We start from the raw sequence: 12,850 nt of genomic DNA, 5'->3' as shown, positions 1-12,850 counted from the left end.
GGCCCAGGTGCCAGGAGCTTCCAAACTACCCTGATGGCCCTGAAGGGCAGCCAGGCCAATGCAGGGCTACAGTTAATGGGGTATATGCATTCACCCCAGCACTCTGCAGGCCCCACAGGCCTTCCCCACCAGGCTACTCACGGACAGAGCATGCGGAGCGCCGGGGCAGCATGCAGTGCAAAATGCTGCACAAGTTTCAACAGAAACAGACACAGCCCCATTATTCAGCTCTCGGGGGAGGAGCCCAAGTGGAGGAGCAGCGGGAGGCAGCAGACCCAGGACAGCCCCGCGCCACACGTGCCCCTTCCTGTCCCTGTCCTCCCTGGCAGACGTCACCCACCCACCAGGGCACAGCGCGCTCTCCTCCCGGGGCCAACTCCTCACTGCCGAGCCCCACTGATTCGGCCAATCAGAGCAGGAATGCCGGCTATCCACGCCTCTGCCATCCCAGGCTGAGGTGGGAGGAGGTGTTTTATGGAGATGGGAGCAGTCACAGTGCAAGCCGAGGCTCCCTTCCTCCAGGGGCCTGGGGACCACTGGGAGCACCTCTGTCTCATGCTGACCCCATCCGAACCAGCACCTCGGGCACGCCTCCCCCAGCCGCAGACAAAGCCTTCTGCATTCACCCCCACCCCAGCATGGCTTGTGGGTATGTGTGGAGCCGGCCCTGGGTCTTGCCAACATCACCCTGACCGACAGAGATCAGGAATCTCAGGTCACAGGTGCCCTGACTTACCAAAACGGAACACCTAGCCCTGTAAAGGAATCACGTTCCGAAGGCACCCCTTCCCTTTCCAAGACCTGACATGGCCACAAAGAGGGCACCTCGAGCCTCCTGCCCAGAGAGGGACAAGGAGGGGCAGACTATGTGCTGCCTGGAGGAGGGGTACGCCCAGGCGCCACCTTAGGGAGGACGGGAAGGCTCAGCACGTGCTGGGGACATGCAGGTTCCAAGAAACTAATGGCGAACCACCAGGTAAAGTCACTACTCCCGAAAGCAAGTGAAGAAGGTCTGCTTAGGGCAAGGAATGCCAGCAGCCCGGCCTCAAGGAGGGAGTCAGCCTGACGTGCACAGGTGTGAGCACATCTGCACATGGACATCGTACACACACGTATGCACGTGGCACGCGCACAGCCTGGGCCCCCCAGAAGCCTTCTACTCCTTTAAGGAAATGAGCATGCCTCCCCAGCTGAGCCAGCTCCGTGGGTCCCCAGCCCCCGGGACCTGTACCTCCGGCCCACACACCACAGCCAGAACCCTTGCACTCAGCACCCCAAAGCGCAGGGCCCAGCCAGCTGTACAGTGCCCAGCAATGCCTGCCACAGGATGGTGGGCTGAGTCCCCAGGGCAGGGAAAAGACCGGGGTGTGGACTCACTGCCACATGCCGAGGGAAGATGGGGAGGAAGAGCACATGTGCCCCCAATGCTTTGGGTGACTCAGCTCCTGCCTCCCCTCAGCCCGGAGAGGCCCCCAAAGGGAGTGGGCACCCCTGCTCTCACAGCCGACCAGGGCGCTCTCTGCACCCCTGCACGACACACACGCAGACGATGAGAACTGAGCGGGAGCCCCTCCTCCGTGTGCCACCGCTTACCGGTCCCCCAGCCAACCCCACAGCTCCCACACCTGGGGGAACTGACACCCAGGAGCTGCTGCAGCACCCGCCAGCCGCTAGGATCAGCTCCCACCCGCCAAAGGAAAACAAGAGGCTCAGCAGGAGAGTGGCCCGAGGCTGGGTGGTCCAGACACTCGGCCTTGGGCGGTGTGCTGCCTGGCGAGTGGCCACTTCTGCTTGCTGCTGGGCAGGAGCAAGGCAGGGAGGAGCAGGGCAGCTCTGCCAAGCCTGGCGCTGCCCGCCTAGGGGCCTGCAGCGGGGCCCCTGCATCCTCCCTGTGCCCAAGATGTACCCAGGGGCCCTGATGCGGCAGCCGTTCAGACCCCAGAGGGCCCTGGCAAGCCGCCACCTGGCCTGGCTTCATGCCACCACCTCCCTGTCCTCCTGATCCAGTGCACCCGCCAGGGAGTCCAACACGCCCACCTGGAGTGGCACTGTCCACCCAAGCCCCAGCTCCCGCGGGCCTGGAGGCCCAGGGGGCAGGGGTCTGCCCGTCTTGTCTTACCAGCAGCCCATCAATCCACGTGGGCAGCCCCAGGGAAAGGCCCTCTCCTCCTCAGCCCCAGGGCCCAGGACACTGTCCCCTTATTGCACCCAAGTCCTGCCTACCCTCCACATATCACTCCTGGGACCATCACCAGCCCCAGGCTGACGGTGTGACCTTACTCCCTGCTACAGGGCCACCAGGGCTCCAGCTCTCCAGGCACCAGGCGATACAAGCACAGCAGGTCCCCTGATGAGTGGGAAGCCAGACCTCAGCCACCCAGGCCCGCCCAGCATATGCAGACCAGACTCTACTCCCCCGCCCCAACCCTACACATGCACACGGACCAGAATGCCTTCAACACATGCCAGCCACACCCCCCGGGGCCAGGCCACAGAGCTCCACGTGGCCTCCACCGATGTCTCCATGGTCCCGGCACACCCGCTCTGACAAACCCTGCTGTGCACCATTCGCCTCTCATTTTGATGGTCAAAAATTCACTCACGGCAGCCGATTGGCTATTACGTCTCAGGCTTCGTTAAAGAAGGCCACAGAAGGGCTTTTTTAAACCGCAGTACCATTTCTAATTGATGTGGGTCCGTCATCAAGAAAAATACTCCAACAGGCCTGACACAGAGGCAGCGCCCCTTCTCTGCCCTCCTCGATCAGGTACAGTTCAGCTTCAATTTTTAATCCGTTGATGAAATATTCACAGGCCGGGGAGGGGATCACCTTTCCCAAGGTGTAGGATCCCTGCCCTCTCCAGGGGCTCCCCGAGCTGGGAAGACACCCAGTTTGGGATGAGAGTCAGGGCAGTCTGGAGGAACAGAGCCCACGGGGTAGGGGCTGGATGCCCGCCCACCCCACAGCCAGCACCCTGCGTGTCCCCTGGGCCATGGGCTCTTCCTTCCCGGTGTCCCTGCTCTGGGTACACCACAGACCCTGCTGCTGGTCAGGAACCTCCCGTGGGTAAGTCCTGGCAGAAGGATGCTGTGGCCCGAGGTCACCAGCAGTGACCTCCCCTAGGCATGGCTGGACCTCCAACGCCAGTCCAACCCTCCAGAAGGACCAGCACTTGCACTAGTTTCCTAAACAAATGTCAGAGGGCCTGGGCCCTAACGCCAATCCCTCCTGACACGCAGGCGGTTATGGCTTCTCTTGAAGGCTAAGTGGGCTGCCCCCATTTCTCAAGAGGGAATGCTAAGGCAGGAGAGGAGACACTCTGCCCACCCTGGCCGAGTAGCATGGCCAGGTGAGAAGGGTGTGGGACGCCGGGCCCCTGACAAGCACACAGCACATAGCCAGAGGTGGGCGCCAGCAGATGGGGACAGAAGAGGACACAGAACCGACAAGGGGAGGCGCTTCAACTGACCTCTAGGGAGCTTCTGGGCTCTCTAAAAAGTGTCCCCACGTGCGGTGGTAGCAGCGCGAGGACACCCGGCCCACCTCCCTCCCACCTCCACCTCTGCACAGAGAATGAAAAGATCCCAAAGGAGCAGCCCCTAGTGTGGCCTGGAGACTCTGGCCTTGAGGAGGAGGGGAGGGACTGGGGAAGCAAGGCTACAGTCGGCCCAGGCCGGGCGCCGACAGCAGGGAGCCGCACCCGCAGGTGCCTTCCGCTGCCGGCAGGCACCATCCCTCCTGGGCCATCGGCAGGTGCCCGCCACAGGGCCAAGGTGACCCAGGACAGACACCGCGGGCATCCCTGAGGCAGCGTGAGCCCCTCTGCAGGCAGCCCCAGGGAACCCCCAGCCACCCACACGGGTCTGCACCCTCCCTTACAGGGGAGGGAACTGAGGCTCAGAGGGCCCCCCAGAGCCCCAGCTGTAAGTGGGGCCAGGCCGTGTGCCCAGGCACTCTGAGGCCGCCTCCAGGCTGAGTGCTCTGCTCCGGGCGCCAGTGCCCAGGGACTCCCCAGGCCGTCCCCTCCCTCCACAGCCTCGCTCCCTCCTGCCAAGAGCGGGGTGGCTTCCGCGCACCTGCCCTGTGCACCTGACGCTGACCAGCCGCCCGGCTGCCCCGGACACGCTGTTCAGTCAAAGCACGCCGTGGGCAGGATGCCTCCACTGTGTTTGGGCCCGTGAGGCCGCCCAGCCTGCGCATGCTCTGGCAGAGGTAGGAAGGCGGAAGGCAACAGCGCGTGCTGTCCACGCGCTCCCCCTGCACAGCCCCCTGGGGAACGGCCCTCCCCAGCGGGCGATGCCCACGGGCTCGGCCCCGGGGATTCGGGTGCGTGCAGCTGGAACTCAGGGGTGTATTGGCGCCAAATACACACCCTCCAATCCCAGGGTGCGGGCAGCCCTGGATGGGACCACAGACCCCAAGCCCCGGGGGACCAGACGGCGGGGCCGAGGGATCTGCCCCTCCCGCTGCCCACCCAGATGCCCGTGCCGGTGCACGAGGACTTCCTGCACATGCAGAGCTTCAGCGGCTGAGAGACCCCTGCCCCCAGCCCAATCTCGGTGGTCACCCAGGGGACTCGCTTGGTCCTACAGACCCATAGAGACGTCAAACTTCATGAGTACACCGGCAGCCACCTCCCCTTCGGCCCCAGGAGCAGCTCCCAGCCCCCAGCTGAGGTCCACCCAAGCAGCCTGCCCTCCTTCACTCACTCCCACATGCGGGCCCCCCTCCAGAGCCCTAGAGGCCCTGTCCACACCCAACTGGCCCATCTAGGTCTGCCCTCCCTCCCCACCCAGCAAACCTGGCCAAAGCAGGACCGACAACGCGAGGTCACGGAGCACAGAGCCCAGAGCAGCTAGGGAGAAAGGCCCCCACGTCACCAGTGTAGGGGTGGTGGCTCCAGGCCCAGCTGGAGCAGGTCTGGCAGCTCCTGGCAAAGCCTCCGCGAGGGTGCTCATGAGGCAGGGGCAGACGCTCGAGGATGCCCCCACCCCCACGCCAATCATGAGCCCAGAGGCAGCGCGGGTCCTCGCCAGGGCAGCAGTGCACACTCAAGCCCACCCACACCGGGTGCGAGGGCCCTCCCTTCCCTGAGGGTGACAGAGCTGGGTGTCCAACAGGCCTGCTCCTCCCCTGAGCCTCTTTCTGTGGCGAGACCCACAGCTGCTACTCAGGCTGGGCAAAGCTGGTGTCAGGACAGGTCCACTTATACCTGGGGACCACGGAACCCCCAGGGCCCAGCGTCCCAGGGAAGCTTCCTGAGTTTGCACTGCCTGATGGCAGAGGCACAGACACAACAGAACCCTTGGACCCCAGGACCCCAGGACCACAGGACCACAGGACTCCAGGACCCCAGGACCGCAGGACCCCAGGACCGCAAGACCCAGGACTGCAGGACCGCAGGACCCCAGGACCCCAGAACTGCAGGACCCCAGGACCCCAGGACCGCAGGACCCCAGGACCGCAGGACCGCAGGACCACAGGACCGCAGGACCACAGGACCCCAGGACCGCAGGACCCCAGGACCCCAGGACTGCAGGACCGCAGGACCCCAGGACCGCAGGACCCCAGGACCAGTGTGGGTCTGAGACATGGCAGCAACCTCTCAGGAAGGGACGAGACTATCTGAGGAACAGTCCCCAGCCTCTCAACTCTGCTGAGCCTGGCCCATATCCACTCACAGCAGGATGCTGCTCCAACTGTCTTGAGCTCCGAGGGCACCCCTGCCGAATCCCCATCCCTCCAGACACCATGCTCCCCACACCAGCAGAGACCGCTGCCTCTCACCCTCAAGCCTCCTAGAACATTCTATGCTCTGACCGCAGACCCCAGCGTCCCAAGTTTCTCCCTCAAGGCCGGTCATGAGCCCGGTCTCCACGCAGCCCTGTGCAACCTCGCCATCCTAACAGCCCACTCAGAACTCCAGACTCCACCCCTGCCACACCCCACAAACAGAGCCATCCCCAGGCCAAACCCCCTGGGTGGCCCAAGCTGCCAGAACCCCGTCCTGGCTCTAGGAACACCCAGGTCCACCAGCACACCCCCCGCAACAGCCTCTGGACCTTTCTCACCAGTGACCAGGGTCCCCCAAACTCCACCAGAGTCCTCGCTCCCCGCTGAGCCCCGCAGGGCCTTCCCATGGCTGGCAGGACAGGCCCATCAAGCCCAGTCCCCCGCTGTCCCCCACCTGGCTTGGCCTCCCACCAGCCCCAACCCCTGCCCCACTCCACGGCGGGACCCAGCACCCGCCCCGGCACTGACCCTCGCCAGGCGAGGTAACTCCGGTGTCAGGGCCTTTGCACACGCCTCAGCCCAGAAGCTCCTCCTCCACAGCTCTGCCTGCTACCTCTTCCCACCCTGCAAGCTCACCTCAAACGTCACCCCACGGACCTGGGACTCGACCATAGTCACCGCAGACCTCAGGCCATCCTAGCCAAGCCCCTGAGCTCCCTGGAGAGGGGGTGCAGGAGTCAGTGGGGAGCCTCCTCCCGGGCCTTCCTCCTCAGCAGGCTCCAGGAGACCCCCGGGGCGCCCCCCCACACTCCGACTCTGTGTCCATGCAGGCAGAGGGCTGGCCTCCTGGGCCTGCAGAGGCACCCGGCTCAGGGGCGTGGAGACAAAGGCAGGCTGACCACCAGGAGCCCGCAATTCATCTCGATCAACACCACAGTGAGGTGGGCCGTCCTGTACGGCCCACGATTTACATTTTTATTAAATCACAAAGGAGAATTAGAAACATTATTACTTCCCTCAATCTGTAACCCTTTCTCTGCCAGGCTCTGCACCCAGCTTACTGTGCCATCTGTCCACTGGCAATTTCTAGGCTCCCACCTCACCTCTACCTATTGCCTCCACAGTGACCACCAGGGCCCTCCCCCATGGCCAGGGACCCTCCCCCACAACCAGGGACCCTCCCCCAAAGGCCCAGGACCCTCCCCCACAACCAGGGACCCTCCCCCACAGGCCCGGGACCCTCCCCTACAGGCCCGGGACCCTCCCCCACAGGCCTGGGACCCTCCCCCACAGGCCTAGGACCCTCCCCCTCGGCCAGGGATCCTCTCCCACAAAGGCCCAGGGTCCTCCCCCAAAGGCCCGGGGTCCTCCCCCAAAGTAACTAAGGGTACCCTACTATGTCCCAAGTGGGAGGAGGCAGAGGGCAGGGTCAGTCGCAGCCCCAGAAATGGGGTTTGGCCACGTTCTTCTTGCACCCACTGTGAAGACGTGGGGATATGAGCAGTCCCTGCAGCACCCACAATCCCAGAGCCCACACCCCAGTCAGGGGAGCAGAGCCCTAGGTGGGAAACAAGCAGACCGAGGTGGCTGAGGGTGACTGCAGGGAAGAGGCCACAGCCGTTACAGGGTCCATGGGGGGACACCTGAATGAGATCAGAAGGAAGAGAACTGGGGCCATGGGGCAATACAAGGAAGGGCATTCAGGGGAAGGCACAGCACGTGCAAAGGCCGTGAGCAGGGAACATTCTAGCAAAAGGAAGCAAATCGGCACAGCTGGTCCGCCTCCCCAGCAGGAAGCACGCCAGAGCCAGAGCTGGTACTTCACCCCAAGGGCCGTGCCAGCGTGGGAGAGATCTAAACAGCACAGCACGACCGGGGTCAAGTGTTTTGGAACAAGCGAGCACTGCAAGCAGGCCTCGTGTGGTCCCTGGGCACATCACACTGGGTTGTCACCCATGCTCCCATATGCCCTACCCCAAAAGCTCCTGCCAGCCCCCAATACGGTCCCAACAGGGAAGGTAAGGAAAAGACACCATCAGATGCAAAGACACTGGGCCTCAGGCGTGGGAAAGAGCCTCCCAAGTGCGGGGGTGGGGGGAATCTAGGAGGACTTCCTGTAGGAGGGGACATCTGGGCACGGGACAGAGAGCTAGTGCAGTAGCACTGCCACCGTGAGGCATCCACTCACGCTTATCCGTGCCAGGCACTGACCCAGATTTAGTCATGAATGAAGCAGGCGACTCAAGACTCTAATTACTTTTCACTTTCCCTGGTCATGCATTATGCATCGCCGGTGAGTGGGGGGCAAGAGGAGAGCAGTGGCACAATTAATTTCAGCTTCGATTGTTCTCTCCCTCGTCGCCTCTCCCCGCCCCCCAGGGAAGAACTGTTTTTAGCTCATGTGTAGGATCCAGCCAGTGCCTGACACCACGGGTGGGGGGCTCTCAGGCTGCCATCAGATGCCCAGCTGGGACGGCGCAGCAGGGGCCCAGCCTGGAGCACAAGGTCCGAGTGATAACAGTGCACAAACCCAGACCCAAGCGTTGGTCGTGGCCCCTGCTTGCCCAAAGCCACGCAGCCCCTGATGGAAGCTTCTCAAGCCTGCACGCTGGTCCTGGGGTGGCCACAGATGGCCAGAGCCCACCATGTGCACCCACCACGGGCGGCCAAGGAGACATGAAACTCCACCTCTGCATTCAGGCCACTTTCAACCTCATCCCCAGCAGCCCCACCCCCAGGAGCCGGTGCAGACATTGTACCAAGACACCCTGGGGAGGGGGGGCGGTCTCCCCACTCGGTGAGAAACTGAGGCCCTAGCCCCGAACCACCCCCACCAGGTGCTCGCTGATGGCCTCTGGGGCAGCCGGAGCCTCAGGTGGCTGGAGGCACCCAGTCCCAGGAACTGAGCAAAGGCCCTGAGAGTGCCAGCCCCGACTCCCCCGCCAGGCAGCCCAGGCTGCAGAAGGCTGGCCCCTGCTGGACAGCCTCAGTGCTCCCTTCCACGGCCACATCCAGCACTGACCCTGGCGGAGGGTGCTCCGAGCCCCATCCTGCCACCACCGCCAGGGTGACGGGACACTGGGCACTGCCACTGAGGGGTGGAGGGGACCCAACCCAGGAGAGCCCCTGGAAGAGATTACATATGTGGAGACTGGACAGCACAGGAAGTTGTCAGGTGAAGAAAGGCTGTGGCGGGGACCCAGAGGCAGAAGCCTGGCTCCTCAGGGCTGAAGTGTCCCATGTGGCAGCAGGGGGGCAGGGGAGGCAGAGGGAAAGCCAAGCCGAGGGAGGTAAAGACTTCATCCTGCAGGCACTGGGGAGCCACAGAGGGTGATGCGCTGGGGGAGTGCAGTCCGGGCAAGGGGAGTGGGGAGACACTCCCAGGCTGAGCCCAAAGACCCGGCCCCAGCCCCACCCCCATGCCAGCCCCACCCCCAATGTCCTGCTGGGAACCCGGAGGCAGGAAGCAAGGCCTCCACTTCCCACCGTGGAGAGAAATCTGGGCCCCTGGTGGCAGATGCCCAGGGTTGGGGTTTTTGTGGAGAAACCTCTGGTTTCCCCCACCCTGTGGCTGCTGAGTCAGGCACACAGGGGTGGGACCCGAATCACAGACCCTTCCAACAGCACAGGCAGGGAGCCAAGTCTGCTGGCCCCAAGCCCTGCCAAGTGCCTACTGCATACCAGCCAGATCCTCGCTGAGCGAGCCAGCTCCTGGCCCCCGGCCACCGCAGCAGCCCCTCCCAGGACTGTGAGCCACACCATCGTCACTTCTCAGCGCTGGAAGGGACCCACCAGGGGCTGGGGCAGCGGGAGCCCAGGGTGTGCATGAAGGTGGATCTGTTTGGCCTAATCCCTTCCTGGGGTCTGGAGCAGATTCGGGGTGGCAAGGACCCTCAGAGGACAGGGACACCCAGCCCCCGCCTGGGGACTGGCCTCTAGGGGACAGGGAGCACACTGCCATCAGGCCGCAGGGACAGGATCGAAAGCACAGCGGGCACACCAGGCACAGGGCACAGCCGGCCAGGAAGCTCCACCGCGGGCCCCCACGGGAGACAGCAGGTCCGAGGTGAGAGCCGCCTGGGCACGCCCACCCCACCCTGGCAGAGAGCTGGAGGGCACTGCAGGCAGGAGGGCAGAGGGCAAGAGGGCGGGGGACGTCACATCTGCTGACCAAGCCCCCACCCCCACCCGCCTTCAGGGAGAAATGCTCTTTCCCACAGTTACGAAAGATCCTCTTTGCTGGAAGGAAGAAGGGGAACCCAGAAGCACTCTACTCTGGGGCTCGGTGCTCACTCCCTGCAGCAGGGGCCAGTCCCTCAAGACCCAGGGGTCCCCGACAGAGCCCACTCCCCTGGGTGCCCACCCCCACCCAGGACACGCCAGGGGAGAGGCCTGTGGGGACCGGATGGGACACGGAACCCTCAGGTCTGTGCCAAGACCACACCTGCCAACAGGTCTCACTTCCTGACCCTGGAGACTCTAGTTCCCAGGATGGTTCTGGAGCCAGCCGCCCCTGAAACCCCCCTGGAGCAGCAGAACTTTCACATCCTCCCCACACTGCGCAGCCCAGCACGGAGCGCTCTCCGCCTTCCAGGCACCGCTGGGTGCTGACAGCCAGGCCTCCCCGTGGCCCAGCACCAGAGTGAGAAATCCCTCTCCCCACCAGGCAGAGGAGGACACTGAGTTCAGGGGTCCCCCAGCCACCACTCCTCCCTGCTCCCACGTGAAAACTGAAAGTCTGGCCCTGCTTAGGTACACCCGCACGCCCACCCCATAGGCCAGTGCCATCACCCCACTGCACAGACGACAAGAGGGAGATGCCGGCCCTGGTCCACAGTGCTGTGTAGGCCTGAGTGCGAGTCAAGCCGCCCAGCAGCCCAGAGCGACCCAACCCACACATGGCTTCCAAGCCCATGAAGAGGAGCCCTCCGCCCTGCGATACCGAGGCAGCCGCACCCTGCCAGAGGGCCCTGCCCACATATGCCACCTCCCGTGGGTGGAGTGGGGACAAATCCACAAGCTCCAGGCTTCTCCAGGGAGGAGGTGGCCCCCCACTCACCTCAGCTGCCGGATTCAGTTTCCTGGCTTCAACTCAAGGGATTACCAACAATCCCTGGCCCACACGTGCATGCCTGCACCACCCACATCACTCATACCAGGATGTAGGCACAGGACGACGGCTACCTGCTGCGCTCACCTGGGCCAGCCAGGGCAGGAGGGGCCAGGAGGGAGGCTGGGCAGGTCCATCCCCGGTGTCCTCAGCCACCTCCTAGGGCCTGGAGCCCCCATCCTCCCCAGGCGGGCCTGAGCTCTGGGGGCTGCCCATGTCGGGCCCGGGAGAGCATACCTGGTGCCCTGCAGGAGGCGGGGGCCCACAGGCTGTACCTGGGAAGCCCACCCAGCACTTTCAGGATGGCATGGGGTCCCCGGTACCAGTGGGGCTCAGCAGAATGAAGTTCAGGATAGATGGAGGGGCAGACACAAAGTGGGCACTTCCAGGGCAGACTAGGGTGGGGGACAGGCCCAGACTCCTCCCCGAGTCTGTGTCCTTCATGTACTCAGCCGTCCTGGCTGGCCTCTGGACCCACTGAGCCCCGAGCCCTCACCCACACCCGCCTGTGCACGCTCCAGCCATGGGGCACCAGGCACACCACAGGCACCGCAAGCACCAGCAGGGTGGGCCAGTCTGTGTCCCGTGTCCCCGTCCAGGCAAGCAACTCCCCAACACCCAAGCCCCCCAGGCCTTCCATGCTGACGCTGCAGCCCCCCCACTGTGTACATGGGCCCACGGTGGGTCCTGGATAAGCCCTGCCCCCTCTACTGCAAGCTCCCCCCACTCTGTTCTGCTCAGCCCCTTCCCCATGCTGTCGCCCGTGGGACCTGGGCAGCAGTATTCCAGCTTTCCATGCCTCAGTTTCCTTTGTAAGAGATAGGGCAAGGCCGTGACACTGGCCAGCCCCACACTCCCAAGCTGTGCGACCTTGCAGATCTGCCTGGCATCTCTGAGCCCAGGCCTCATCTGTAAACGGAGTAAGTGCTGCAGGCTTGGCACTGGCACAGGGGGACCTGATGAGCTGCAGCTGGCTGGCCCTGAACCCCAACCCCACTCCAGCCTAGTCTCTCCGTTTGGGACCCAACCCACCAGATGCTGGCACGTGGCCTAGCTGTGCTCACACAGGCAGACAAGGTCCCCAGGACCCCTCACTCCAGGCAGGGCCATGAGCCCCTGGGGAGTCGCCCCCTGACCTGTGGTCACCATGTGCCCCGCAGCACCCATCATAGGAAGACCCCAGCTGGCTGGCCACATTCACAAGCCCTGCCCTGTGGGTGGGCTTTGCTGACCCCACAGCACAGCTGGCCTCCCAGTGGGTGGACACACTCTGAACCAGGCCCAGTCTGGCCCTGTCCTTGACATACCCTGTCCAGCCACTGTCCAAGGCAGGAACGCTTCACACCCACCTACCTGCACATCCACGGCCTACCCTACCCAGCACATGCATCTACACCAGTCACCTCTCTCCTGTCAGGTTACCCCTAGCCTCAGCCTCCAGCTGAGAACCAGGGAGGGGTGTGAGTAAACTGAGTTACACATGAAGACATGCCACCCCCCAACTGTGGCTGGTCCTAGAGGATGAAAAGGGGCCACTGCAGAACCAGCTGGATAGGGAGTGAGCTCTCCATCACCAAGTGAGTGCAAGCCAAGCTGCCAAGTCCCCCCACTGGAGTCACACATACTCATCTTCTCTGAGGCCCCAAGCCTGGGCCAGGAAGCCGGGTGGAGACTGAAGGGCGGGGGCCTATCTGACCCAGAGTTGCTAAAAAGAGCCAACAGGGAAGTAAAAATAGGAAATAAAAATAAAATCGCTCCAGCCAGTCCTGGTTGTTTGTGTAGGAAACAAGGCATCTATCGCCCTGTGAGGCGGGCTCAGCACCAGGCCCCTCCCAGACGAGGAATGTCCCCCCCTCCCCAGCTGCAGCCGCCCAAAGACCTCAGCTACACACTCCACTCGAGACTCCAAGAGGAATCCCAAGGACCCAGTTCAAAGCCCAGCTCTGCCAACAAGCCAGGTGACCCTGGGCAAGGAGCTGAGCCCCTCCCTCACCATCAGTGGGGCA

The 12,850-nt window shown here is 63.7% G+C and overlaps 1 protein-coding gene across 2 annotated transcripts in view; it reads right to left on the bottom strand.

The window, feature by feature from the left end:
- The window catches only part of RXRA (retinoid X receptor alpha), a 93,751-nt gene that overhangs the window by 65,423 nt on the left and 15,478 nt on the right, over positions 1 to 12,850 (bottom strand). The window contains exon 1 of one of the 2 annotated variants that reach the window (XM_049114932.1): positions 142 to 259. The exons of the other annotated variant lie outside the window; for it this stretch is intronic. Coding sequence (XP_048970889.1) covers positions 142 to 172 — 31 coding nt within the window. The 5' untranslated portion in view covers positions 173 to 259. Of the gene's footprint in view, positions 1 to 141; positions 260 to 12,850 lie in introns of those variants that run through there. 2 annotated transcript variants of the gene reach the window in all.

Source organism: Canis lupus, chromosome 9 (genome assembly GCF_003254725.2).
Source record: "Canis lupus dingo isolate Sandy chromosome 9, ASM325472v2, whole genome shotgun sequence".
Classification (NCBI taxonomy): domain Eukaryota; kingdom Metazoa; phylum Chordata; class Mammalia; order Carnivora; family Canidae; genus Canis; species Canis lupus.
The sequence above is the reverse complement of the archived record's forward strand: the minus strand, read 5'-3'. Positions and strand labels throughout refer to the sequence as shown.